This window comes from Cuculus canorus, chromosome 3 (genome assembly GCF_017976375.1).
Source record: "Cuculus canorus isolate bCucCan1 chromosome 3, bCucCan1.pri, whole genome shotgun sequence".
Taxonomy (NCBI): Eukaryota; Metazoa; Chordata; class Aves; order Cuculiformes; family Cuculidae; genus Cuculus; species Cuculus canorus.
In genome coordinates this window covers 67,390,552-67,418,095 of record NC_071403.1, presented here as the reverse complement: position 1 = coordinate 67,418,095, position 27,544 = coordinate 67,390,552, and the positions used below count along the sequence as shown (strand labels likewise).

The 27,544-nt window shown below is 53.5% G+C and overlaps 2 protein-coding genes across 6 annotated transcripts in view; one reads left to right on the top strand and one right to left on the bottom strand.

The window, feature by feature from the left end:
- The window catches only part of CCDC25 (coiled-coil domain containing 25), a 17,421-nt gene extending 3,575 nt beyond the window's left edge, over window positions 1-13,846 (top strand). For both annotated transcript variants that reach the window (XM_009563754.2, XM_054062648.1), the window contains exons 4-9: window positions 2,662-2,713; window positions 2,865-2,940; window positions 3,418-3,521; window positions 5,664-5,866; window positions 9,545-9,590; window positions 12,441-13,846. In XM_009563754.2, the coding sequence (XP_009562049.1) occupies window positions 2,662-2,713; window positions 2,865-2,940; window positions 3,418-3,521; window positions 5,664-5,866; window positions 9,545-9,590; window positions 12,441-12,470 (511 nt within the window). In that variant the 3' untranslated portion in view covers window positions 12,471-13,846. The remainder of the gene's footprint in view (window positions 1-2,661; window positions 2,714-2,864; window positions 2,941-3,417; window positions 3,522-5,663; window positions 5,867-9,544; window positions 9,591-12,440) is intronic.
- On the bottom strand, window positions 9,597-27,523 carry SCARA3 (scavenger receptor class A member 3). Of its 4 annotated transcripts, XM_054062641.1 has the most exons (7): window positions 24,064-27,523; window positions 23,399-23,490; window positions 22,693-22,752; window positions 22,506-22,625; window positions 21,830-21,928; window positions 20,425-21,468; window positions 18,364-19,495 (listed from the first exon to the last, which is right to left on the bottom strand). In XM_054062641.1, exons 3-7 carry the CDS (start codon window positions 22,718-22,720, stop codon window positions 19,056-19,058), a joined length of 1,731 nt encoding a protein of 576 aa, XP_053918616.1. In that variant the 5' UTR covers window positions 22,721-22,752; window positions 23,399-23,490; window positions 24,064-27,523; the 3' UTR covers window positions 18,364-19,055. The 4 variants fall into 4 exon arrangements, with proteins under 4 accessions (XP_053918617.1, XP_053918616.1, XP_053918615.1 ...); XM_054062642.1 differs by lacking the exons at window positions 18,364-19,495; window positions 23,399-23,490 and adding an exon at window positions 9,597-11,243; XM_054062640.1 differs by having other exon boundaries at window positions 22,506-22,752.
- Between the last annotated feature and the right edge of the window lie 21 nt (window positions 27,524-27,544).

Below are 27,544 nucleotides of genomic sequence, written 5' to 3'. Positions count from 1 at the left end.
GGCATCTTGATCTGTGTCAGAAATGGCATGGCCAGGAGCAGGGAAGGGATCATCCCCCTGCTCTCAGGACTGGTGATGCCAAATCTCAAATCCTGGGTTCTGTGTTGGGCCCCTCACTCCAAGAAAGACCTTGAGGGGCTGAAGCGCATCCAGGGAAGGGGAACAGAGCTGGGGAAGGTGCCGGAGAACAAGCCTTATGACAGGCAGCCAAAGGACCTGGGGTTGTTTAGTGTGGAGAAATGGAGGCTGAGGGGAGACCTCATCACTGCCTGAAAGCAGGTTGCATTGAGGTGGGTGCTGGTGTCTTCTCCCAAGTGGCAGCAATAAGACAAGAGGGAATGACCTCGAGTTGTGCAAGGACAGGTTCTGATTGGACATGAGGAACAATTTCTTCACCAAAAGGGTTCTTGGGCACTGGCAGGGGCTGCCCAGGGTAGTGGCAGAGTCACCACCGCTGGAGGGGTTTAAAAGACTGGCAGATCAGGTGCTCAGGTATCTGGCTTAGCAGGGGACAGGTACAGTTGGACTAAATGATCTCAAAGGTCTTTTCAAACCAAATGATTCTATGATTGAGCTCCTCAGTGGTGTCTCAGAAGAGCTGGAGGGCAGATAAATAGCATCCAACGCGCTCTATAGGGTTTGTTTTCTCAGCAGTCAGTATCTGGCAGGGGAATACATTTCTTTTTTCCAGTGTCCGAGATTGTGCGTCAGCTGATCTTTCATAGCCGTATCATATTGTTTTTTGCTCTCATGTTTAGCCCATCACTATGTAATTTAAGATGTATCTTCACTGCAACCTTGAGAATCACCCCCATAATTGCCAGAACCGTCAAAGTCATAGAATCACAGAACCGTTAAGGTTAGAAAAGCCCTCTAAGTTCATCCAGTCCAAACATCAACCCAACATCACCATGCCGACTAAACCATGTCCCCAAGTGCCACAGCCACATGGTTTTTGAACCCCTCCAGGGATGGGGACTCCACCACTGCCCTGGGCAGCCTCTGCCAGGGCTTCATCGCTCTTTTAGTGAAGGAATTGTTCCCAATATCCAGTCTAAACCTCCCCTGGCACAACTTGAGGCCTTTTCCTATCATTCCATCCTTTGTTCCTTGGGAGAGGAGGCTGGCCGATGCCTGGCTATAATCTCCTTTTAGGTAGTTGTACAGAGCAATAAGTCATCATTCCCTATCTCTTCTGTATCTTGCGGCTCACACCAACATCATCCCCGTTGCTTTTCTTCATATCCAAATGCCATCTTTACAAGGTACAGGTCCTCATGTAGAGGCCTCCTGGAATTGTTCTCCAACATTGTCTGTAATCTTTTTAAAAATGTCAAGTGCTGAGTCCTGCAATTGGGTTACAACAACCCCATGCAGCACTCCAGGTTTGGGGAAGAGTGGCTGGAAAGCTGCCCTGCAGAAAAGGCCATGGAGGTACTGGTTGACAGCAGCTGAACATGAGCCAGCAGTGGCCCAGATGGCCAAGAAGGCCAACAGCATCCTGGCTTGGATCAGCCATGGGGTGGCCAGCAGGAGCAGGGAAGAGATCATCCCCCTGCACTCAGCACCAGTGAGGCCGCACTTTGAATCCTAAGTTCATTTTTGGGCCCCTCACTCCAAGAAAGACCTTGAGAGGCTGGAGCGCGACTGGAGAAAGGGAACAGAGCTGGGGAAGCATCTGGAGAACAAGCCTTATGAGAAACGGCTGAAGGAACTAGGGTTGTTTAAAGGCTGAGGGGAGACCTCATCGTTCTCTGCAGCTCCTGGAAAGGAGCTTGGAGCCAGGTGGGTGCTGGTCTCTTCTCGCAAGTAACAATTGATAGGATGAGAGGAAATGGCCTCAAGTTGTGCCAGGGGAGGTTTAGACTGGATATTGGGAACAATTTCTTCACTGAAAGATTGGTGAAGCCCCCATACCTGGAGAGGCCTTCAAAAAATGTGTGGCCATGGCACCTGTGGACATGGTTTAGTTGGGACAGTGGTGTTGGGCTGACAGTTGGACTGGATGAGCTTAAAGGTCTTTTCCAACCTTAAAAATTCTATAATTCTATGACTCTTTTAGACCTCCTGCCTAAGAGTAGTCCGGTGGAAGTGAGGTAGGAGACTTAGGCGGGATAAGTGATAGCTTATTGGTTGGTACTGGAGCATTCTTTTTCTTGCAGGAGAAAGGAAGAAGTCCCCTTACTTTAAAAAGAAACTGCTGTGACAGCTTGGGAGGTGACAGGAGAGTGGTTCCCCCTGTCTGTCCTTGGAAGCTTGAAAGGTCGGAATGAGTGTTATCAGTAGAGAGGTAGCCATTGTAAAAACAGAACCAGGTTTAGAGAGGTTTGGGGAAGGGCAGCTGGAGCCGTGAAGTGGATGAACAGTCTGTGGGGAGGGACCGGAGAGGGACAGGGCTGGGGAGCGAAGGAGGCTTCTGAAATCTGTGAGGCATTGGATGCAGAACTGGTGTTCCCCTCCCATCAGGACTGGTACCACTGAAACCATTGATCCCATGCGCTTCCCAGGACTGACTCCCTTGCCTGCTTTTAAAAGTGTCCATCATAAGCATTTCTATAGTTCTCTTGTCCATGGAGTGGCTGTTTTGTCATTTACGAAGTAAATTTTTCAGAACTGCTCACCTTCTCTCATCCTCTTAAATTTCCTCGTTTTATTCCATAGGTTTCATGTGGACAAACTCTCTTCAGCTCATGTGTACCTTCGCTTGCACAAGGTAATCCCAGGACACATCCTTTTACAAACATTAATATCCACCATGTAAGAACTGCATGCTCGCTGCATCTGGACCACTGCGAGTCTTCATGTGCTGCTCAATCTATACAACCCCCACCTTGAGCCACTCACGTTACCCTCCTCTATTGCAGGGGCAGACGGTGGATGACATCCCAAAAGAAGTACTGATCGACTGTGCCCACCTGGTGAAGGCGAACAGCATTCAAGGTAAAACTACTTCCTGAGAGCCTGTGGCGAGCATTTCTGTTCCGCATGAGTGTGTGATGTCTGTATCTGAGGTTTGTGATGTTGCTGCTCTCTGCTATGCCTGTGCCTGTGGGTCTTGTGGGAATCAGACATTGCTTGCAGCTGCCTGGGCTGCCCATTTTACTTCTATATGGAGGAATTTTAAGTCTGAAGTTCCCGTTTGCTGCCTAAGCCAAAGAGGCCTCACAGTCTCCTTCCTAACACCACCTTGGGGCCCCCCCTACCATAGCAATCGCCCTTCTGGCAAAGACAGCTTCCATCTGGAGTTTGTTAATGCTGCTGCGGCACTCATGTTACTGCAGAGAGCGATGTTGTTATGTTCTTCCCTTTCACTGTAGCACGGGAAGGGCTTATCCACTTTCCATGCACACACAAGAGTGTGAGACCTCTTCCAGGAGGGAGGGAATTGAAATGTTTCCTTCTTTCTTTCTGCCCAAGGTTGCAAGATGAACAATGTCAACGTGGTGTACACACCATGGACTAACCTGAAGAAGACAGCAGACATGGATGTGGGGCAGATTGGCTTTCACCGGCAGAAGGATGTAAGTGTTTGCTGTGAGACTGTGACGTGTTGTCAGCCTGTAACATCTCCCTGTTAGGAGCTGGGTGGATTGGCTTCAGCTTTGGCCCTAAAGTCAGGGAATCATCCAGTCCTGAAGTGTAAGCGAGATGCTTGGGGTGTGTTTGGACTTGCCTGAATACCTGAAAGTTGATTGTTTGCCGGTACAATCTGTGTTTACATGCCGCAACGGCCAAGTCTTCGCTGATGCCGAACAGTATCACATGTCTGTGATATCTGCTGGAATTTGCCACTACTGAAATCATCTCTCATTGCAGCTGCACGGCCTGCGTAGGAGCAGCCACTTCATATCAGCTCACAGGCAACGGTGTAATCATGCATCTTGGGGGCAGGGCAATCCCAAGCACAAATCCAAGTTGGGTAGACAATGGATTGGGAGCAGCCCTGAGGAGAAGGACTTAGGGTGCTGGGGATGAGAAGCTCCACACTTGCAGCCCAGAAAGCCAGCCATCTCTTAGGCAGCATCCAAAGCAGTGAGACCAGCAGGGCAAGGGAGGGGGTTCTGCCACGCTGCACTGCACTCATGAGATCCTGCCTGGAGCCTTGCATCTAGTTCTGGTGTCCTCAGCACAGGAAGGACAAGGATCTGTTGGAGTAAGTCCAGAGGAGGCTATGAAGATGATCAGAGGAGTGGAGCACCTCCCATCTGAGGACAGGCTGAGAGAGTAGGGGTTGCTCACCCTGTAGAAGAGCAGGCTGCGAGGAGACCTTAGAACAGCCTCCCAATACTGAAAGGGGCTTCAGGAAAGCTGTGGATGGACTCTTGATCAAGAATTGCAGGGATGGGCTGCGGGGAGACAGTTTTGACTTGATTTAGATGAAATCTTAGGCAGAAATGTTTTCCTGTGAGGGTGGGGAGGCCCTGGCCCAGGTTTCCCAGGTTCTGCAAACATACTGCACTTGTTAGTGCATACCTGGGAGGTGAGACAGCAGGTACAGGCCAATGCACTGTTTTGCCGTAATAAAATACTATTGAAGCCACATTTTATTGTCACTTAAGATCAGAATCACTTGGTTGGAAAAGATCTTGCTTGCAAAAGACCTCAAATTCCTATATTTCACACACAGGGAACATTTTTGCCCAGAGAATTTATGGCTGCCCAGTCCTTGGAGGTGTTCAAGGCCAGGTTGGATGGGACTTCGAGCAGCCTGATCCAGTGGGAGGTGTTCCTGCCCATGGCAGGGAGTTGGAACTGGATGGGCTTTAAAGTTCCTTCCCACCCAAACCATCCTATGATTCTATGAGTCCATGTACAATCCGACTTACCTCGCTCATTCACCTTAGGCGGAGGTTGGCTTGAAACAATGATACAATCATCCAACTCCTCGGCTGCAGAAGAACCAATCTCTTCAACATCCTATAAATTAGATATAAGGAGGAAATGTTTTCCTGTGAGGCCCTGACCCAGGTGGCCCAGGGAACTGGCGGCTGCCCCATCCCTGGAGATGAATATTCAAGGCCAGGTTGGATGGTGCTCAGAGCAACCTGATCCAGTGGGATGTGTCCCTGCCCATGGCAGGGGGGTTGGAACTGGATGATCTTTAAGGTCTCTTCCAACCCAACCCATTCCATGATTCTGTTCCCCAGTCTGACCCATTGTCCACAGATAATGTTCTGCTTAAGTTGTAGCTGCACAGCTTGGCTGCTGGGGAGAGAAGACTCTCTAGACTTGCGGTTGTCTGACTAAAACGGATCTGTACCAGGGCAAGAAATGCTGAAAATCCTGCCATCAACTAGCAGTATAAAACCTCCTATCCCAGAACGGTCTGGAGAGACCTCCTGCCACCTCTTCAGTCATTGGCAGAGATTGATTCTTGTCCCTCGTCCTCTCTGCTGTGGCATGTGCCAAGAAATGACATCAGTAACACTTCTGTACTTAACGATGCTTGTGCTGATTCGCTCTGTGCTGCTGAGTGTTGGGAGTGGGCCTCCTCCTGCTGTTGCACAACAAGAGCTCGGTGGTAGCAATTTTCCTTAGCGTCTTGTTTTTGTGGGATTCAGCCATGTGTCAAGTGGTAACGGGGTTGTTTTCTTTCCGTTGCAAAAGTGCTGGGAGGAAAAGTGTGTTTTTATAAGGATCACAGGTTTTTGTGCACTCCAAAGGTGAAAATGCTGACAGTAGAGAAGAAGGTGAATGAAATCCTGAACCGGCTAGAGAAGACAAAAGTGGAACGCTTCCCAGACCTGGCTGCAGAAAAGGAAGCTCGGGATAGAGAGGAGAGGAATGAGAAAAAAGCCCAAATCCAAGAGATGAAGCGGAAGGAAAAGGAAGAGATGAAGAAGAAAAAAGAGCTGGAAGAACTTAGGTGAGTAATAAACTCTAGTGCCAACTTGTCCGTACTGGCACCAGTGCTGTTTAATATTTTCATTGATGATATCAGCAGCAAAATTGAGTGCACCCTTAGCAAGTCTGCAGATGACACCAAGCTGAGCGGTGCAGTTGTCACACCAGAGGAACATGAACAAGCTGGAGAAGCGGGCCTGTGCAAACCTCAGAAGGTTCAACAAGGCCAAGTGCAAGGTCCTACACTTGAGTCAAGGCAGTCACAAGCACAAACACAGACTGGGGGATGACGTGATTGGGAGCAGCCCTGAGGAGAAGGACTTGGGGTGCTGGGGGATGAGAAGCTCAACATGAGCTGGCAATGGACGCTCACAGCCCAGGAAGCCAAACCGTGTCCTGGGCTGCATTCAATGCAGCATGGCCAGCAGGGCAAGAGAGGGGATCCTGCCCCTCTGCTCCACTCTCGTGTGACCCACCTGCAGTCTTTTGTCCAGTCCTGGAATCCTCAACACAAGAAGGATGTGGAACTGTTGGGACAAGTCCAGAGGAGGCCATGAAGATGATCTGAGGGCTGGAGCACCCCTTCTACGAGGACAGGCTGAGAGAGTTGGGGTTGTTCAGCCTGGAGAAAAGAAAGCTGTGGGGAGACCTTAGAGCAGCCTCCCAGTACTGAAAATAAAGCTGGGGAAGGGCTTTGTAAAAAGATCTGTAGTGATAGGATGAGGGGGAATGGTTTGAAGCTGCAAGAGGGGAAGATTGAGAAGAGGTCTTAGGCAGAAATGTTTTACTGGGAGGGTGGTGAGGCCCTGGCCCGGGTTATCCACAGAAGTGGTGGCTGCCCCAACCCTAGATGTGTTTTAAGGGCAGGCTGAATGGAGCTTTGATCATCCTGATCCAGTGGGAGGTGTCCTTGCCCATGGTAGAGGATTGGAGCTGGATGAGATTTAAGGGCCCTTCCCACCCAAACCATTCCATGATTGTATGATTCTTGTGACTTCCGCAGTGTTCACTGTTGTTTGGAGAGCCATGGGTCAGCAGTTTCTTTTCATAGCCCGGCATTACGCAGCGTTCAGCTGCCTGGCTCTGGCCCAGGCATCTGCATGGCCCAGTGGTTCTGTTTGTTCATGATAATAAATGGCTTTTCCCCATTTCTCCTAAAGTAAAAAAAGAAAGAAAAGCTGGTGGGGGTTCTTGTTCGGGAAGTGCTGGGATAGAATGAGGGGGAACGTTTTGGAGCTTCAGGAGGGGAAATGGAGATGAGATCTTAGGCCGGGGAGTTTGAACTAGATGATTTTTGAGGTCCCTTCCAACCCTAACTATTCTATGATTCTCTGAAATACTTTCCTATGAGGATGGGGAGGCCCTGGCCCAGTTTTCTCAGGGAATCTGTGGCTGCCCCATTCCTGGAGATGTTCAAGACCAGGTTGGATGGTGCTTGAAGCAACCAGTTGGGGGTGTTGTCACATCCTAATGGAGGCCAAGTTGGACCCAGAACTGCACTTAAACAGTTAGTTTATTACCTACAATGTTATAATTCTAAATCAAGATTATAAGCTGAAGTCTAGATCAATATTAATATCCTATAAGGGTCTGTGAGGGACTATACGACCTGTCCAGAGTTCAGTGATAAAGTCTTTATAGATATTTCCACAAGGTTGCTGTGGGTGAAGTTTTTGCTGACGTTCCGGTGGCGTAGGGGTTGGATCCATGATGTTATGTTGATGTTGTTGGGGGATCTTAGACCAGCTGAGGGGGAGCTCAGATTATGACCTGCTCCTCTCATCCTCTTATAGTCCATTCTGGGGTGATAACATGTAGGGTATCAGGCGGCCCAGCTCCTTATTTTCTTTACTTCTTATCAGTGGCACTGCCGATAAGGGGTATGGTGGGTTACTTTGGCCCCCCTGCCAGTGCAACCTCCACCGATGTGTAGGGTTCTGAAAAACTCCAGGGTCATACATCAAGCCATTTCCAACACACAAACCCCACAGTTTCCACATGCATAAGTCATTCAAGTGCAACATATATTGGTTTCTACTCATAAGTCTTATTAATACACTTGTATTCAAGATCACCTCCAGTTCTTTGTCTGTGACTATGGTGTAACTCTGCTATATGTGCATACTTGCTTTGATGTGCGGGAAGGAGTGAACAGGGGCCAGTTTGGTGATAGTTTGATAGGCAAACAGTGGCAGAGATATAGCGGCAAGCTTATTCTCCCCTGCTCAAGAGTGTAAGCCTTACTGCACACGTGGGCTTTCATGTGGCTGCTGATTTGTAGTGGCCACCAGACCTCTGTCTTGCTCCCCTCCACCCTGAAAAGCAGTAACCCTCTTCAGCAGCTTCAAGGGAGAGTGATATGTCAGAGGTGTCCCTGCCCTTGGCCGAGGGTGGAACTGGATGGGATTTAAGGTCCAATCCCAACTCTCTCAGCCTGTCCTCATAGCAGGGGTGCTCCAGCTCTTGGTTCATTTTCATGGCCTCCTCTGGACTCGCTCCAACGGATCCATGTCCTTTCTGTGCTGAGCAGAGGGGCAGAATCCCCTCCCTGGCCCTGCTGGTCACATTGCTTTGGATGCAGCCCAGGACATGGTTGGATTCTGGCTGCGAGCGCCCGTTGCCAGCTCATGTTGAGCTTCTCATCCACCAACATGAAAGTTCTTCTCCTCAGGGCTGCTCTCAATCATGTCATCCCCCAGCATGTATTGAAACCACAGGTTGCTCCGACCCAGGTGCAGGACCTTGCACTTGGCCTTGTTGAACCTCGTGAGTACCGATGGCCCCACACAGCACTGGACCTGTCCACTGACCGACCCCAAAAGCTCGCTTTTAAGCTTAGTACTAAGTAGTGTTAATTTGTATGTGACAGCTAAAGCAGAATTTGAACAACTCTTGGATTTCCAAAGTGTTTCAGCACACAAGAGAGCTCAGCTTACAGTAGCACACTAAACTGAGAAGCCATCAGCAGGCACGGGGGCTGCCTGCTCTCTTAGCTTTGCCCCAGAGATGCCCTTGGCTGTCACCCAAAGTAAAGGATTTACTACCTCCTGGGATGAAGGAAAATGTGGAGGAGACTGCATAGCGTCTGGACTTTCTCTGGTTGTTCTAATTAGCCAAAGAATATGAGATAAGCAAGTAGTTGTCCAACTTCAGTTCAGAAAGGAAAGAATGTGCTATTGTGGTTCTTGGTGGTGTTTTATTCAACTGCCTCTTTGTTGGGGGCATTGAAAATGAATCATGCAAGTTAATCATCAAGTGCTGGAGCACCTCCCTTCCAAGGACAGGCTGAGAGAGTTGAGGTTGTTCAGCCTGGACAAGAGAAGGCTGTACAAAGACCTTAGAGCAGCTTCCAGTACTGAAAGGGGCTCCAGGAAAGCTGGGGAGGGGCTCTTGATCAGGGAGTGCAGGGATAGGATATGGGGGAATGGTTTGAAGCTGCAAGAGGGGTGATTGAGATGAGATTTTAGGCAGAAATATTTTCCTGTGAAGAGTGGTGAGGCGCTGGCCCAGGTTGCCCAGGGAAGTCATAGCTGCCCGATCGCTTGAGGTGTTGAAGGCAAGGTTGGATGGGGCTTTGATCAACCTGATCCTGTGGGAGGTGTCCCTGCCCATGGCAGGGGTTTTGGAACTGGATGGGCTTTGAAGTCCCTTCCAACCCAAACCATTCCATGATTCTGTGATAATGTCATTTCTCTTCCAGGAGCTACTCATCGTTAATGAAGGCTGAGAACATGTCCTCCAATCAGGTAAGATTGCCCACAGGGATGGGTGAAATTCAATGCGGGATCGTGACAGTCCGGTTCCTGCATTGCAGTCAGGTTTTGGTGGATGATGGAGCACATCTCTGTCTGCCCTTCTTGGTGAAGGACATTGTTGCTCTCTTCCACTTTCCAAGAGGGCCATGTTGTGTCTCTGTCAGTCAAGTTGAACCTGTGCTGCTGGAAATGTCCTCTCAGTCCCTTTCCCACCCAAGTGAGAGAACAGGGACAACTTTAAGTGGGGCACAAGCCCTGACTCCTTGTGGGGTGTTTGGGCACAACTTGGCTCCTGAATGGAAGTCTCTTTGATGGCAACCACGACCTCTATGTACCTCCTTGTTTTTTCAAAGGAAGGAAAAAATGCACATTTTTAACAAGAAATAAGAAATATTTTTTAATAAGAAATAAGAAATAAACGTGAGGTGTAAGGACAACGTTGGCAAGGGATGAATGGGGATGCTGAGGAGAAGTGGGAGCTTGAAAGCATTGTGGAATCGTTTAGATTGGAAAAGATCTCTAAGATCATCCGGTTCAACTGTCAGCCCAACCTAAACATACCAACTAAACCATGTCACCAAATGCCATGGCAACACATTTTTTGAAGGCCTCTAGAGATGGGGACTCCACCACTGCCCTGGGTAGCCTCTGCCAGAGCTTCACTCTCTCAGTAGAGAAACTGTTCCTCATCCAATCTCTCCCCTGGCTCAACCTGAGGCGATTTCTCTTGTCCTGTCACTTCTTACTGAAAAGAGACCAGCACCCACCTGGCTCCACCCTCCTTTCTGGGAGCTGCAGAGAGCGATGAGGTCTCCCCTCAGCCTCCTCCAGACTAAACAGCCCCAGGGCCCTCAGCCTCTCCTAGAACCCCTGGGCTCCATACACTTCCTCAGCTGTTCCCCTTCTCTGGACTAGCTCCAGCCCCTCAGTGTCTTTCTTGCAGTGAGAGGCCCAGCACTTAACCCAGGATTCCAGGTGCAGCCTCACCAGCGCCAAGTGCAGGGGGACAATCCCTTCTCTACTCCTGCTGGCCACACCATGGCTGATCCAAGCTAGGATGCTTTTGGCCTTCTTGGCCGCCACTGATGGCTCATGTTCAACTGCTGTTGACCAGCACCTCCGGGGTCTTTTCTGCTGGGCAGCTTTCCAGCTACTCTTCCCCAGTCCTGGAGCGCTGCATGTTGTTGTTGTGTCCCAAGTGCAGGACCTGGCACTTGGCCTTGTTGAGCCCCATCCCATTGGTCTTGGCCCATGGATTCAGCCTGTCCAGATCCTTCTGCAGAACCTTCCTGCCCTCCAGCAGATTAACACTTCCGTCCAACTTGGTGTCATCTGCAAACTGGCTTGGGGAGAACTTGATCCCTTCATCCAGGATGTGTTTGCAGGGAGGAGGCAGGTGTTAGCCCAGGGCTGGGATAGTGTAAACTAGGTGTAAAAGGACCCAAAGCAGAGAATGGCACACGCCAGTGGACAGAAATGAGGAGGTGGATCATGGCAGTGCTGAGGTTCAGAAGAGGTCCTGATGTGCACTGGCTGCACCTGTGCTTTGCTCGAGGGCTGGTGCCTCTGCAGCTTTGTTCTTGGTGGGACCTTGGGCAAACAGATCTTGGAGATCCTCTGCATGACCTTCAGGTTAAAAGGTACCTGGAGGGAAGTGTGGGCTTTGCAGCCATTCTTGATTCTCGACCATGCAAATCCACTTTGAAACTTGAGCTGGGCTGAAGCAGGAGTATCTCCTGACACGCAAGAGGGGTGGGAATGCTGTGCAGGGCCTCTCTCTCCTCTCAGCACCTGAGCCCCATGTGATGCCAGCCTGCTTCCCATTTCCCAACTTGGAAGGAAGCTCAGGTTGTGCTCAGGGATGCTCAGTAAGAGCCTGACCTCTGATTCCCCCCAGGCTGCAGCAGATGGGCTGCGCTCTCAGGGAAGTGATACTTTGTGGGCACCACAAATAGCAGCCACTGTTTCACAACGCAGAGCCTTGCACCAGACTGTTCCCACCCCAGAGCCCCTGCTGGACAGCTGTTGGGGCTGGTTTTGTGGTGTCTGTTCTGAAATGGTATGAAAGCAGAGTAAATGGTAACTCTGAGATCCTGCTGAACCTACCATGTCACCATGAGGCTGGAGCAGAGGATGCAGCCCAGAAACCCAGACCATGTCCTGGGATGCATCCAAAGCAGTGGGACCAGCAGGGCCAGGGAGGGGATTCTGCCCCTCTGCTCTGCTCTGCTCTGCTCTGGTGAGATCCCACCTGGAACCCTGCATCCAGTTCTGGTGTCCTCAGCACAGGAAGGACATGGATCTCTTGGAGCAAGTCCAGGAGAGGCCACAAAGATGATCCGAGGGATGGAGCACCTTCCATCAAAGGACAGGTTGCGGTTGTTCAGCCTGGAGAAGGGAGGGCTCTGGGGAGACCTTAGAGCAGCTTCCAGTACTGAAAGGGGCTCCAGGAAAGCTGGGGAGGGGCTCTTGATCAGGGAGGGCAGGGATGGGATGAGGGGGAACAGTTTGCAGGTGCAGGAGGGGAGATTGAGATGAGATCTTAGAAAGAAATGTTTTCCTGTGAGGGTGGGGAGGCCCTGGCCCAGGCTGCCCAGAAAAGTGGTGGCTGCCCCATCCCTGGAGATGTTGAAGGCCAAGTTGGCCAAGGCTTTGAGCAACCTGATCTAGTCTAAGGGGTCGCTGTCCATGGGTTGGAACTGGATGGGCTTTGAAATCGCTTCCAACCCGAACCATTCTGTGATTCTGTGAAATGGCAGCTCTGAGATTCTGCTGAACCCACCACATCACCATTTTCTATTGTAATACACATTGGTCCTGATTTCTGTTTTCTTCCCACAGGATGGCAACGATTCTGATGACTTTATGTAAATAAAGTCTCTCCTTTCTCAATCACGACGTGGTTTGGGATGTCTTAATATGTCACCATCGCTATGAATGCCAAAAAATACCCCAAGAAATTGAATTCTGCCTCCATTTCTTCAGATCCTGGTGGGTTGTCCCAGCAGCCTGATCCACGCTGAGCCATGGACACCTTTCCAAAGGGAGAAGATCTGTATGTCTACACATACATCTCATTTTCAGGGACGTGGGTGAAAGGAAGCAGAATTGACTCAGTTCTACAGAGACAGTGATATTTATTCGAGAGAAGGGCTTGGTGGAGCTTTGAATCCAGTGGGATTTAAAGGAAAGAAAACCCATCTGTGCCATCTCAGAGAGATTCCAGCATTCCCATTTGCTTGGAATGTACATCAGTGCAATACTGTCAATTGCAGAACTCAACTCTTTGCCCTGGTGATGGGGGATCCCCATGGGGTCGGGTTCAAACAGGCTCATGGCTTCTTTGCTGCCTTCCCCAGCCCTCGCTGGCATTAAAGCCTCATTAAACATGGAGCTAACATGGATAATGAAGACGGAGCTTGCTGATGTTGCAGCCTAGGTAAGCACATAGAATTGCATCGTTGGAAAAGAGCTTTGAGATCATCATAACATCATAGAATGGTTTGGATTGGAAGGGACCTCAAAGCCCATCCAGTTCCACACCCCTGCCATGAGCAGGGACACCTCTCACTGGATCAGGTTGCTCATCAAGTCCAACTGTCCCTGTCCACTACTGAACTACATCCCTGAGCACCTCAACTACCTGTCTTTTGAACCCCTCCAGGGACTGGAACTCCACCACCTACCTGGGCAGCCTCTGCCAGTGCCTGAGAACCCTTTTGGTGAAGGAGTTGTTAATAATATCCAATCTAAACCTCCCCTGACGCAACTTGAGGCCATTTCTTCTCATCCTTTCTTACCTGGGAAAAGAGATGAACACCCACCTGCCTCCAGCCTCTTTTCCAGGAGCTGCAGAGAGTGATGAGGTCTCCCCTCAGCCTCCTCTCCTCCAGGGTAAACAGCCCCAGAGCCCTCAGATGCTCCCAGAACCCCTGGGCTCCAGACCCTTCCCCAGCTCCGTTCCCCTTCTCTGGATGCACTCATCTCTCACGATCTTTCTTGTAGTGAGAGGCTGCAATCTGTGCTGTTCAGATCACCACATGATTTGTTTTGTTTTTGATTCCCACTTGATTCCTGGGCATTTCGTTGTGGAGAACATTCATTTTGGGAAGAAGAGTTGAGTTTTGAGCAGTGTCTGTGCTTGTCCAAGATGGAGATCTTCCCTGTGCTCCGTAACAAGTGGTATAATTCCTTGCAGAGCCTGTATGTATGTCATGATTAAATTCATACCGTGCTGGTAAAATGCACTGCTGGGTGGAATTAGCTTGGTTTTGCTCCCAGCTCTGTGAAGGAGCAGAGCTCTGAGGGACAGGAGACCATGGATAGCATGACCATGCTGAGGTGGGACAGCACAAGTCCATGGAATTCTGGGTTTGGGATGCATTCAGACCCTTCTCATCCTTCCTTGCTGGGAGGATGAGGATGGTAGGTGCATCCCCTTGCTGCTCGTGGCCCATCTCGTCTTGGTCTGACCTGAATTTGGAGTGGCTCCAGCTAATGCTACCCATAATGCTCCTCTAGGACCTGGTGTGGAAGCTGGTCCTGGGAGAGCAGTGAACCACCTGATGGAGAAACTGAGGCACATGGAAGCACCTGGATTTCTTCCTTCTCCCAGGGGCAGAGGAGAAGCCAGAAGGATCTGAGGGGCAGGGGAAGGTATGGGGGGACCCCGCCTTGCTCCTCACCTCCCTCCTGGCCACCATCAATGGGCCCTTTCATGGGATGCGGGTGGTGGCTTCCGTCAGCACTGCCAGTGCCACAGCCCTGCAGCTGCAGGGTGTTGGGCTTGGCTGCAGCACGGAGGCCTCTGGTGCAGATTGAAGGGCGATGGCCTCGGAGCGTCACTGCCCATGTCCCCAGTGCCCTGAGCATCACTGATGCCCACAGGCTGTGTCCCCCCCCAGGCAAGCCATGCATCGATGTCCATGAGGCCACATGTCCCCTGCATCCTGTGCATCCATGTCCATGGGACCACATGTTCTCCAGCCCCCTGTGTGTCTCAAGCACACTGCGTGACCCTGGCACCTTGCATGTCCCCAGGCACCCTGTGTGACCCAGGTACCTTCTGTGCCCCCAGGTACCCTTTGTGTCCCCAGCACCCTATGTGACCCTGGCACCCTGCGTGATCCCAGCACCCTGTGTGTGCCCAAGCACCCTGCGTGTCCCTGGCACCCTGACCATCACTGCCCATGTCCCCAAAGACCCAATGTATCAATGTCCATGGGGCCACGTGTCCCCAGCACCCTGTGTGTCCATGGGCACCTCATGCATCCATGTCCATGGGGCCACGTGTCCCCAAGCAACCTCTGTCCCCAGCACCCCATGCATCACTGTCTAGGCCAGGAGATACTGGTTCCACCTCATCCTTCCATGACGCCGTTGGGGCCGATCCCTTGGGAAGGACAGGGTCTGGAATCCCTCAAGAGGCTGAGCAGCCCCAGTTGCCCTCTCCCCACCATTCCCACTGCACCACCAGCAGCTGCCAAGACAAACCCTCTTGAAGGCGAGCGGTTCCGGCTGTGTCAGCACTTCCCACCGAGCCCTTCCCACCTCCACTCCTCATTTGTTGATTTATCCGGTCTCTCCCAGCTCCTCGATCCCATCACCACTCTCTCCTCCACCCAGACCACGCAGCTCAAGAGGTGGAAAACTCTGCCCTTGCACATTTTTCACATGCCCAGGGGAGGTGGTGGACGCCCATCCCCAAACACCGCTGCCAGATGTTCTGCCAAGGCTGCTCCCAAGCCAGATGTGCTCCTCAGACAGATGTGCATCAGCTTTCTGCAGACACAAGGGGTTTGGGAAGGGGTGAGGAGGTTAGGGACAGCTCTCCATGGGACAGCTCGCCACAGCCAACTATCTGCAGGGACAACTCTCCATGAGGACAATTCCCCATGGGGACAACCTTCTGCAGGGACAACTCTGTAGGGACAACTGTCCAGAAGGGCAACTCTCCACAGCCAACTTTCCACAAGGACAACTCCCTGCAGGGCAACTCTCCATGGGACAACAGGACAAGTCTCTATGGGGACAACTATTCACAGCCAATTTTTTCCACAAGGACAACTCTCCATGTGGACAAAACTCCACAAGTTTTGGAGCTCTCCATAGCCAACTCTCCATGAGGACAACACAATGCAGGGACAATTATCCACAAAGATAACAGGACAACTCTCTCTGGGGACAACTCTTCACACAGACAACTCTCCATGGGGACAACCCTCTACTAGAATGACTCTCCATCAGGACAACTCTCCACAAGGACAACTCTCCATGGGGTACCACTAGTTTGGTTTAGGTTATAGTATAGCCAGTTCCTACCTAGTTGGGGGAAACAGAGGCACAGAGGGGTGGTGGGTATGATGGAACGCCATCCCCTCAGCACCATCCAGGCTTGCAAGATGCCCACATCCCTCTGCCAGGACCATCCAGGCTTGCAGGGTGTCCACAATCCCAACTCAGCACCATCCAGGATTGCATCCCATCCCTTCTCACCAGCTGAGGACCTTGGTACTCTCCCAGCACCCCCTCTCTATTGGGTCAGGGCTTCCTCCTTACCCCCAGAACCCCACACTAACCCAACCCTTTCCATCTGCTGCCCAAGGACACATCAGCCTGTGCCCCAATTGTGTCACAAGTTGTCAGGTCTCTGCCCCCACCTCCACCCCCACCCCCAGCTCCTCCATCCCCACCCTGTGTGGCTTGGCCAGTTCAAACCAGTGCCGAGGAGGCGTTGGCCCCCCTTCATAACCAGCCAAGAGCTGTTTCTGCGATGAAAACAGGAAACTGCTTTGCCAACAGCAATAAACGTCCCTGCCGGCCGCATCCTGCGCTGCAGGATGGGTACAGGGCGCCGCGAGCTGAGGCACTCGGGGGGTGGAGACAGTGAGGGTGATGGAGCTGGCCTGGGTGTTATTCCCAGCACTGTGGTGCTCTTGGTACTGGTCTTGCCATGCATCCCAGTTTGGGAAACTGTGGCACGGAGCAGAGCAGCAATGGACTCTCCTGGTGGTGGTGGGGAAATTCCTGGCTGTGACACCAGTCCCCCATCCCTGCAAGGTCAACTCTGGGCAGGTCACAGCATTCCCTTCGTCCCCGGTGATCCATCTGGCTGTGCATCCCAGCTTGGGAAACTGAGGCATGGAGCAGAGCAGCAATGGACCCTCCTGGTGGTGGTGGGGTTCCTGGTTGTGACACCACCCCCCTGGTAGGGTCAGCCCTGGCTTTGGCTCACACAGGAGGTGACAGCATTTCCTTCATCCCCAGTGGCCCATCTCACCATGCATCCCTATTTGGGAAACTGAAGCATGGTGCAGAGCAGCAATACATGTTCCTGATCGTGGTAGTGGGGATCCTGACTGTGGATAACCCCTCCCTGGCAGGGTCAGCCCTGCATAGGTGACACCATTCTCTTCGATCTTGGTGGCCCATCTCACCGTGCATCCCAGTTTGGGAAACTGAGGCATGGAGCAGAGCAGCAATGGACCCTTCTGGTGATGTTTGGGATACTGGTTGTGACCCCAATCCTGGGTTTGGCTCATGGAGGAAGTGACACCATTCCCTTTATCCCCAGTGGCCTATCTCACCATGCATCCCAATTTGGGAAACTAAAGCGCAGAGCAGAGTAGCACCACACCTTGCCAGTAGTGGTGGGTCTGGTTGTGACCCTGCCCTCCCTGGGTTTGGCTCACAGAGGAGGTGACACCATTCCCTTTACCCCCAGCAGCCCATCTCACCATGAATCCTTGTTTGGGAAACTGAGGAATGGAGCACAGAAGCGATGGACCTTACTGGTGGAGGGGGGTCCTGGCTGTGACCCCCCTTTCCTGGCAGGGTCAGCCCTGGGTAGGTGGCACCATTCCCTTTGACCTTAGTGGCCCACCTTGCCATGCATCCCAGTTCAGGAAACTGAGGCACGGAGCAGAGCAGCAATGGACCTTCTGGTGGTGGTGGGGTTCTGGCTGTGACACCACCCTCCTCCCTAGCCAGGACAACTCTCTGTGGCCAGCTCTCCATGGGACAACTTCCTATAGGACAATTCTCCATTGGACAACTCTCCATCAGGATAACTCTCCATGGCCAAGGCTCTGTGGGCAACTCTCCAATGGGTAACTCTCAACCAGGAAAACTCTCTGCTGAGACAACTCTCCACCAGGAAAACTCTCTACAGAACAACTCTCCAGCAACTCTTCACAGTACATCCCTCCACCGAGTCAACTCTCCCTGAAGACAAGTCTCCACAGGACAACTCTACACAAGATAACTCTCCATAGGGACAGCTCTTCACAGCCAATTCACCACCAGGACAACTTTCCACGGGACAACTCTCCACCAGGACATCTCTCCACAGGGACAACGTTCCACAGGACAACTCTCCATGGCCAACTTTCTGCAGGATAACTCTCTGCAGAGCAACCCTCTACAGGACAACACTTCATCAGGGCAACTCTCCATGGGACAACTCTCCACAGCCAACTCTCCATGGCCAGCTGTCTGCTGCCAATTCTTCACAGGACAACTCTCCACTGGGACAACTCTCTATGGCCAACTCTCTGTAGCCACTTCTCCACAGGACAACTCTCCACAGGACAACACTCCACAGGACAACATTCTATGGCCACCTCTCTGCAGCCAACTGTCCACAAGACAGCTCTCCATGGGACAACTCTCCACCAGGACAACCCTCCATGGCCAGCTCTCCACAGGACAATTCTCCTTCTCTGCAGGGAGACATTAGAGTTTGGGTTGGGGCTAGGGTAAGTTGTCCCCACATAGAGCTGTCCCCATGGAGAGCTGGCTGTGGAGAGTTGTCCCTTCCTGTGTGCCACTCATGCGCATGGAAGCTCCCTCATGCCCATGAACACTCACTTGTGCTCATGGAAGCTCCCTCAATGCCCACTGATGCTCGCTTATGCTCATGGAACTCCCTGATGTCCATGGATGCTCCCTCATGTCCATGGATGTTCTCTCGTGCCCATGGATGCTCCCTCAATGCCCATGGATGCTCACACACAGTCACTGGAGCACGCATGGGTCCAACACCCTTTCCCCTGTCCCCAGTGGCCATTTGGCTGTGGATTCTCCCCCAGCACACCCCAGTGTTCCCAGTGCCAGAGCCGCCTGTCCCCATACAGCTTTATTGTCAAGGGAGTACATTGGGGACACAGCACAGGGCTGGAGGGGATGGAGTTGACCGAGGCGGGGGGAAAGGGCACAAACCAGCTGCGGGGGGTCCCCATCCTGCGGGGACCCTGGGGTTGGGGTAACTGAGCCCGAAGCCGGCAGCGTCCCTGAGAGCTGGGGACCAGCCCCGCACCCCTGCACTGTGGGGGACTGGGACCCCCCATCCTGCGAGGCTCAGCCTCATACCACTGCAGGGGATGCTCTGGGGGGGCAGCAGTGGGGGGACCCCTGTCCCCTGACCAGCTCCACCATCCTGGTGCCATGGTGGCTTGGTCACTGTCCTGGGGGACCAGGGGGGCCTGGTGGCCCTGGGGGACCTCGTAAACCAGGGTCCCCTTTGGTCCCCATGGGGCCAGCTTGACCCACAGCCCCAGTGGTCCCGGGAGGTCCTGGCTCACCCTGTGGGCCAGGAGGTCCCATTGGCCCCGGCACCCCAGCAGGTCCTGGGGGACCAGGGTCTCCCTTGGGTCCTCCCTGTCCCCGGGAGCCGGATTGCCCGAAGCTGCCTTTGGCACCCTTAAGGCCAGGGAAGCCTTTGAAGCCCAGGGGACCCCTTTCGCCCTGGGGACCTGGGGGTCCAGGATGTCCGGGAGGGCCCTGGGGTCCCGGTGAGCCCAGGCTGCCCACGTCGCCCTTTTCTCCTTCGCTTCCTGGGGGGCCCTTGATGCCCACATCGCCCTTGAGGCCGCGGGGACCTGGAAGGCCAGGAACACCTGGGGGGAGAGGAGGGGGTGAAGAGGAAGCATGAGGGGGCAGCACCCCAAAACAGGGAGAGAGGGAGGTGGCCCAGCCCTGAACACCTTGACAGCACCAGGATGAGCTGATCCTGGCTCCTGAAGACCTTGCTAAGACCACAACGGGCCAAGTCTGGCTTCTACAGACCTTGCTAAGACCAGGATCAGCTGTGCCTGGCTCCTGAAGAACTTGTTAAGACCATGATGGGACAAGCCTGGCTCCTGAAGACCTTGCTAAGAGCAGGATTACCTAAACCTGACTCTCCCAGCTGTGCAGACCTTGCTGTTGGTCACAAGGGCAACTGGCACTGCCTGCAAACATGGTGACATGGGGCCACCAGAGGGTTCCTCCAAAACTCAGATCCAGGCAACACCCTGGGCTTGTTAATTTGGGCAGCCCTGTAATGATGGCTCCAGGCTATGTGGTCTGTGCAGGAGCAGGGAGCTGCTGGGGTGACCATGGACTCCATGGAGCTGGTGGTGGAGGTGGGACAGCCCTACCGCTCCCCTGCATGGATGGAGATATCCACAGGCCACCCGAGCTACTGGAGGAAGCTTTGGGCACCTCTATCCAGGGGCAGCCATGCTGTCTCCACCAGGACCTACAAAGAGGGTTCACTGGCACCAACTGTGCTAGAAGGACACAGGTCACCTCCCCACTGTCCCCGGCAGCTCTGCAAGCCGAGTGCACACAGCTCCACCACTAGGACTCCTCTGTATCCAAGGGTGGCTTTATGTGCATCAGCAATGCACTCAGCAATGGTGGTTTGGGTCCTCCATGGTGCAGGACACTCCCAAGGAGCCCACATCCCACCATGCTCCACCAGAGAAGAAACAGCCCCCAAAACCTCCTGGTACCAACTCATCCCAGGCAGGGCATAGGCTGTACCCACCAGAATGCCCTTTACCTCGTAAGATGGTGATGTTCTTCAGCATCTCCCCATGCCGGACGTCCACCACCTTCATCTCCTCCATGATCATGGATAAGTTGCGGATGTCAAAGTCCAGCCGGGCGCTGAGCAGGCTATAACGCTCTCGCAGCAGGTCCGTGGTGCCCTGGACCAGGCTGAGGGACTTATTCAGGTAGTAGAGCTCCTCAGCGTGGGTGTGGAAGCCCAAGGTGCAGGAGAGCCGCACGTCGTCCAGGTAGCGGAGCATGCTGTGGACATGGCTGTCAGTGGCATTGATGTTGGCAAAGATGGTGCTGATCTCGATCTCGTGAGAGGTCATACGACCTTCCAAGGTCTCGAAGCGCTCGGCCGTGCGGTTTTGTGTGTACCTGTTGTGGTAGCGCAAATCATTCATGTTCTCCTCATGGTCATCCAGGAAGGAGGAGATGTTGTCCAGCTGCAGCTGTAGCCCCATCACCTGCAGCACCAGGTCGTGCATGCTCTCTGAGTTCTGGCCAACCTGCCGAGCTGCGGCACTGACACTGCCTTGGATGCTCTTCACCAGCTCACTGGTCTTGGAGGAGGTAGCCCGCAGCCCACTGAAGAGGCGGGTGTAGTTCTGCCACTCGGTGGTGATCTTCTGCAGCGTCAGCGTCTCCTCATCTGTCTTCCTCTGGATGACCTGGATCCAGTCGGAAGTTTGCCCTAGGGTGAAATTCATCTGCTGCATGGCTGCTCGGACATCGTAGCAGTCCTGGGTCAAACCCTTGAGAGAGTTGTCTAGCTGGGAGGTGACCACTTGCCAGCCCCCAACCTGGGCCAAGAGCTGCCCCAAGCTTTCATTGACCTGCTGGATGGAGAAGGAGCAGTTGTCCACCTCACTTGTGATCTTTTTGTTGGTGGATGAGAGCTGGTTGTGGGTCTGGGAGGTCCGATCAAGCAGGATTTCTTGAACCAAAAGCATCTTCTGGATCTCCTCCAGCTCGCCCTGCAGCTTGGTGATTTCCTGGCCCATTTGTCCTGTCTCGTGGCAGAGGGAGCAGTTCCCTGAGGTCTTCTTATCTGAATGAAGGGCAGAGGGGTCTGTTACCCTATCCTGTCCCTCATCAGTGAGGATCCTCTTGCTGAGGAGGAAGGAGCCTGACTATGGTCTGTCCTTGCATACTCTTGCGATGGGTACTATGCTCCTACCACACATGTGCAGCAACTTCTCTAAAAAGCCCAACATCACCAACCCCACCCTTGGAGTGTTACAGCTGTCCCTCCCCCAAGTCCTGGGAGATAAGTGGGGGTTTGGTTCTGGGGGAGCCCCAGGACCTGAAAACTGGAGATGCTTCAGCCACTGGCTGGTAACACCAGGCAACTAGAGGGACACATGATGCTGAAGCTTGAAGACCTTCAGGTGCAGGTGAAAGCCACTCACCCATCCCTTGGAGGTCCTCTTGGATGGAAATGATTTTCTTCTCGTAATAAGTCTGGGCTGAGCGGATGTCATTGGAGATGGAGTCGACTTTCTTGAACACTGCAGAGGAAAGACAGGGGGTTTAGGGGAGGTGGGCAGGCGATGGGACATGATTGTCCTCCACACCCTTCCTTCAGGCTCGTTCCTTGGCAAGGAGGGCTTGAAGAGCCAGGCTGAGTGGCTGGTGGGTGCTGGCTCTGCAGGGTGGCTGTCCCTAGGGGGATATAGGGCTTGGCTAACATCTACAAAGGTCTCAGTGGCTGGACTTGATGCTTTTAGAGGCCTTTTTTCAACCTTAATGATTCTACAATTATATAAAGCATCTCCAGGTTTCCAGCCCCAGGCAGCGCACCATCCCTCTGCTAAGCCTGGAAGACTGTTTCTTGCCGATGAAGGTCATTGAGTGGCAACCTCTGTACTCCAGGGAGGTCCCTGAGGTCTCCAAGAGGGCAAAGCCATCTCCTGGTGAGGTGGCATCACGCACAAGGCCCCATATGCATCCCAGGGGCAGGTCAGGGGGAGCTGGGTGCCCTTCTCCATGCCTGGGTGCTGAAGGTGCTTTGGGGGACCCACAATATCCCCATGTTGGGAAGGAGAGGAGGCAGGAGCTGGACATCCCAAGCCCGCTCATGCTTACCCAAGGCAGCCAGCACAGTCACAGCCACGATGAGGAGGATGGAGAAGATGTAGAGGACTTTGACAGCCGTCTGGAGGGAGAGGTTCTTCTGGCACTGGCTGCAATTGGTCCGTGCCCTGCCTGAGTGCAGAGAGGGAAGAATCAGGCCCTGCCACATCCCCTGCCCACCTTGGGGTCACATCCTTACCGCTCAGTCGGTAGCTGAAGGACGGCATCTCCTCTTCCTCTCCTCCCGCTGGCTCGTCTTCTGAAATCCAACACAGGATGGACCTGAGCTGCTGGTGCCCTCCTCGCTGCTTGCACTCTCCTGCTCCGACCCTGCTGAGTCTCTCCATAACCCCATGTCCCCAGTGAAGAGCTGAGAAGCCACATGGGACCCATCACTGCTACCTTCAGCTGGCCAGAGCCTGGTGGCACCAGCCTGTAGGGACACATCCCTGCTCCACCATCTGCTTCTGCAGAACTCTGCTGGGATCTTTGTGCTCCAAGACCATAAACTTGGGCAACTTTGGTTGAATTTGGTCCAAAAGTGGGTGATAGAGTAGCTGGCAGCTCCTGGCTCCCAGCTCCAAGGGGCTTTGTGGCTTCCCAGACCCTTCCAAAAGCCATGGGAGCAAAGAAAACCCAGGTGCCACCCCAGCACAGACCTCTAGCCTAGGAGGGGGCAAGTTAGGCTGCTCCTACAGGGTGGGAAACACCACGGGCTGGATCCCACACGTAGCTCTGGGGGATGCACTCAATACCAGTACCCAATCTACAAAGTGCAGGGGGGCGATGCCTCCCTCCCTGGCTCTCCAAAGCTCCCCAGAAGCTGTACCGCGTCCAAGACCCCCCTGCTCCAGCTCTCCACCAGCCCAGCCACCCCCATCCCAGGGCCTCCTCAACCTCCTCACCTGCAGAAGAAGGGTTTCCAGCCGGGGGGCTGCAGGCACAGCCAGAGTGACCGTGACAGCGGTGTCTCCTGTTTTATAAAGCCCAGCCTCCCCTACGTAAAAGCGGGCGGGGGGGCTCGCTGGGTTGCGGCTGGCAACAATTCCTTCCATCCTCCCCGGCACAGCCCTTGGCATTCCAACTGCCCCAAAGTTGGCTTTGCTGCCCCATGGCATCAACAAGTGATGGGGTCAGAGCATGGGGGGGTAGCGCTGCTGCCGTTCTGGGAGCCCTGGAGATCCTCCTGCCAGATCTTCTTGGGGAGATGGAGTGATGGGATTGGGGTCTGGATCTGAGTCAGGGACATAGGGACAGGGGGTGCTGGGTCTGGGGTCCTGCCAGCTCCTCCTGGGGTGATGGAACTGGGATCTGGATCTGGATCAGGGACATAGGGACATGTGGTGCTGGGTCGGGGGTCCTGCCAACTCCTCCTGGGGTGATGGGACTGGGGTCCGGATCTGGATCAGGGACATGTGGAGATAGGATTTGGGGTGTGCATCCACCTGATGCCAACTTCTCTCCTGCTCTGCTGCCCACTCTGGCACAGCCAACCCCTCCTGTCCTCCGTACCACCAGCTCTGCTGCTCTCCCCAAGGCTCCCACACCCCTGAGCTGTGCCCCCACTCACCTCTCATAGCCCCCAAGCTGGGGGATGATGGGTGCAATCCTGCACCCAGCCAGGCCTCACCACTCCGGTTCCCGCATCCGCCCCGGCGCGTCTCTTCCCCGTGAGAGTCAGCGAGCGGCCAGCATGGCCGGGGCTGCTTCCCTCCCGCTGGCCCCCTGCTCCCAAAACTTCCTGAGGAGCCTTCAAAAGCAACCACGGTGCTGGAGTATCCTCAGGACTGCACACTCGCCCATGGCCTCTGCCCACTCAGGACGGGTAACACCAGTGTCCTAGCTGGGCTGGGTGGTGGCCACCAAAAGACGAGGGCGCTGGGATATGTGCTGGAGAAGAAAGGCTGATCCCGCGCCCGCCCTCCTTCTCTCCAGCCTTAATGACTAACAAATGTCCAACTGACGCCGTGCTGGGCCATGCCGGCCTCGCTCAGTGGCATTTGGAAGGATGTGGGGGCCGAGGAAGCGGTCCTGGTGCAGGGAAGGGGGTGCTGGTGCAAGGGCAGTGGAACTGGGGAGTCTGCCTTATGGAAACAGGGGGCTGGGGTCAGGCGTGGGCAGTTGGGTAGGTGCATCTGGGTCAGGGATACAGGGAAGTGGGTCTGGGGTGCTGAGTGCAGTCCTAGATGTGGGTCAGGGATATGGGGACAGGGGGGCCTGGGTCTGGAGTGCTGCTTTGGACCCCTGGATGTGGGTCAGGAATGTGGGGGGATGGGTCTGGGGTCTTGGGTCTGGAGTCCTGCTTTGGACCCCTGGATGTGGGTCAGGAATGTGGGGGGATGGGTCTACAGTCCTGGATCTGGGTCAGGGACACGGGGAGTTGGGATGATAAGCCTGGGATCCTGCTTTGAATCCCTGGGTATGGGTCAGGGACACGGGGAAATGGAGTGCTGGGTCTGGGGTCCTGGGTCTGGGTCAAGGACATGGAGAAAGGAGGTTCCGGGTCTGGGGTCCTACTTTGGATGTCTAGATGTGGATCAGGAACATAGAGTGCTGGGTCTGGGGTCATGTGTATGGCCCCTGGATCTGGGTCAGGGACATCAGGAGTTGGGATGATGGATCTAGGGACCTGCTTTGCACCCCTGGATGTCGATTGAGGACATGGGGCAGTCGGTCTGGTGTCCTGGGTCTGGCCCCTGGACCACCATTCTGTGATTCTATGACTCTGGGATCATTTTGGGGGTCTATCTGTTTTTCCCCACCACGTCATACCTTTGGTGTAGAAAAAGTCAGTTGGAATTTAAGAGCTTACAAGAGCAGACAAATCCAGCAGCTTAATAGCAAGAGCAGACAAAGCCTACAGATGGTGGTAGGTGACCTGGAACAATCCCGCTACATCAGGCTAAACAGGTAACTACAGAGTTGGCCAGAAACAACCTGGAAGGATGTGATGCTGCAGGAGATGATCGCTTCTGTAGCGCTATCAACAAAAATGAAATTCGTAAAGGACGCTCACCTGATCATGGAATCATGGAACGGTTTGGGTTGGAAGGGACCTTAATGCTCATCCAGTTCTCACCCCCCCCGCCATGGGCAGGGACACCTCCCACAGGGTCAGGTTGCTCAAAGCCCCATCCAACCTGGCCTTGAACACCTTCAGGGATGAAGCAGCCACCGCTTTTCCGGGCAACCTGGGCGAGAGGTTCCCCACCATCACAGGAAAACATTTTTCCCTAAGATCTCATCTCCGTCTCCCTTCTTGCAGCTGAAAACTGTTCCTTTCATCTATCCCTGCACTTCCTGATCAAGAGGCCCTCCCCAGCTTTTCCTGGAGACCCTTTTAGCACTGGAAGCTGCTCTAAGGTCTCCCCAGAGCCTTCTCTTCTCCAGGCTGAACAATCCCAACTCTCTCAGCCTGTCCTCAGATGGGAGGTGTTCCAGACCTCGAATCATCTTCTCAGCCTCCTCTGGACTCGCTCCAACAGATCCATGGCCTTCCTGTGCTGAGGACTCCAGAACTGGATGCAGGGCTTCAGGTGGGATCTCACCAGAGCAGAGCAGAGGCAGAATCCCCTCCCTGGCCCTGCTGGTCCCACTGCTTTGGATGCAACTGAGGACATGGTTGGCTTTCTGGGCTCCAAGCGCCCACTGGCAGCTCATGTGGAGCTTCTCACCCACCAATGTGGAACTCTAGAGTTGAACCCTGCTATGGTGGATGGCCTGCATAATTTCCATAACTTTGTAGAACATGCCAACATGGATCACGCTAACTTTTTCTTCGACAGAGCCCCACAAGTGATGTGCTTGCTGTGGTTGTGCCCTTCAATGCCCAAGCCCTGGGCATCTTTTTGAGGTTCAGAGAATTCTTGCTGGCAGCTGAGGTCTTCTTCCCACCATCCTCATCCTCAGCAGCTGCATTTTGCTCCTCTTTCTCAGCCAATTCAGGTCGTTCCTGATGACTCATGGGTGGTGGAGCCAATCCGAAGATGTCCAACTCAGCTGATCCCAGCTTTTTTTGGCTGCAGATCTTTCAACCGCTGCCTTGCTGGTGCTGAATCAGTGAAGGGGTTGCTCTCTTACATCCATGCTGACTCAGCATTTGAGATGCCAGCTCACCGCAAAAGCATTAAGTAGACTTCTGCTAGGGTGGCAGATGGGTCCCTGCTATGAGTCCCTGGGCTACTAGCCCCTGAGCTGCATATCATGCCCCAGATCCTGCCATCAAGTGCAGCTCTTCATTACGGGGTTCCCACAGCTCCCACCTCACTGCTCCCCAGGCTTCAACCAGCTTCTGGACCAGAGTCCAGAAGCATTCCCAGAGTCACAAGGCTAACAGTCACCCTCCATTGCCTTCCTCATTTGGTTTAACAGTTGGACTTGAAGATCTTAAGGATGTTTTCCAACCTAAATGATTCTATGATTTTGATGTTAACTAGCAGAGGGACTTGGAGAGCTACAAGCTGACAACCATTAGGAGAGAAGGTATCATAGAATCATACAATGCTTTGGGTTGGAAGGGACTTCAAAGCCCATTTAGTTCCAACCCCATGCCATGGGCAGGGACACCTCCCACAGGATCAGGCTGATCAAAACCCCATCCAACCTGGCCTTGGACACCTTCAGGGATGAAGCAGCCACTTCTCTGGGCAACCTGGGCCAGGGCTTCCCCACCCTCACAGCGACACATTTCTCCCTAAGATCTCATCTCAATCTCCCATCTTGCAGATGCAAACCATCCCCTTTTATCCTATCCCTGCACTCGATGATCAGGAGCCCCTCCCCAGCTTTCCTGGAGCCCCTTTCAGTACTGGAGGCTGCTCTAAGGTCTCTCCGCATCCTTCTCTTTTCCAGGCTGAACAACCCCAACTCTCTCAGCCTGTACTTGTACAGGAGGTGCTCCAGCCCTCGGATCATCTTCGTGGCCTCCCCTGGACTCACTCCAACAGATTCATGTTGGTGTTGGGAGTGAACCTTGTGGGCAGTGGAGTGGGGGAAGCAGAGAAGACCTTGACGCTGTGCAAGCACTGCGATGATTACAGCATTCCTCTGTT

Bases quoted from the DNA above. Each gene is read 5' to 3' on its own strand.
- SCARA3 (XM_054062639.1), bottom strand. The intron at 22,626-22,692 runs GTAAGGATGTGA...CTCTGCACTCAG, and splicing joins CTTCAGCTACCGACTGAGCG to GCAGGGCACGGACCAATTGC. The intron at 21,929-22,505 runs GTAAGCATGAGC...TTTCCTCTGCAG, and splicing joins GACTGTGCTGGCTGCCTTGG to TGTTCAAGAAAGTCGACTCC.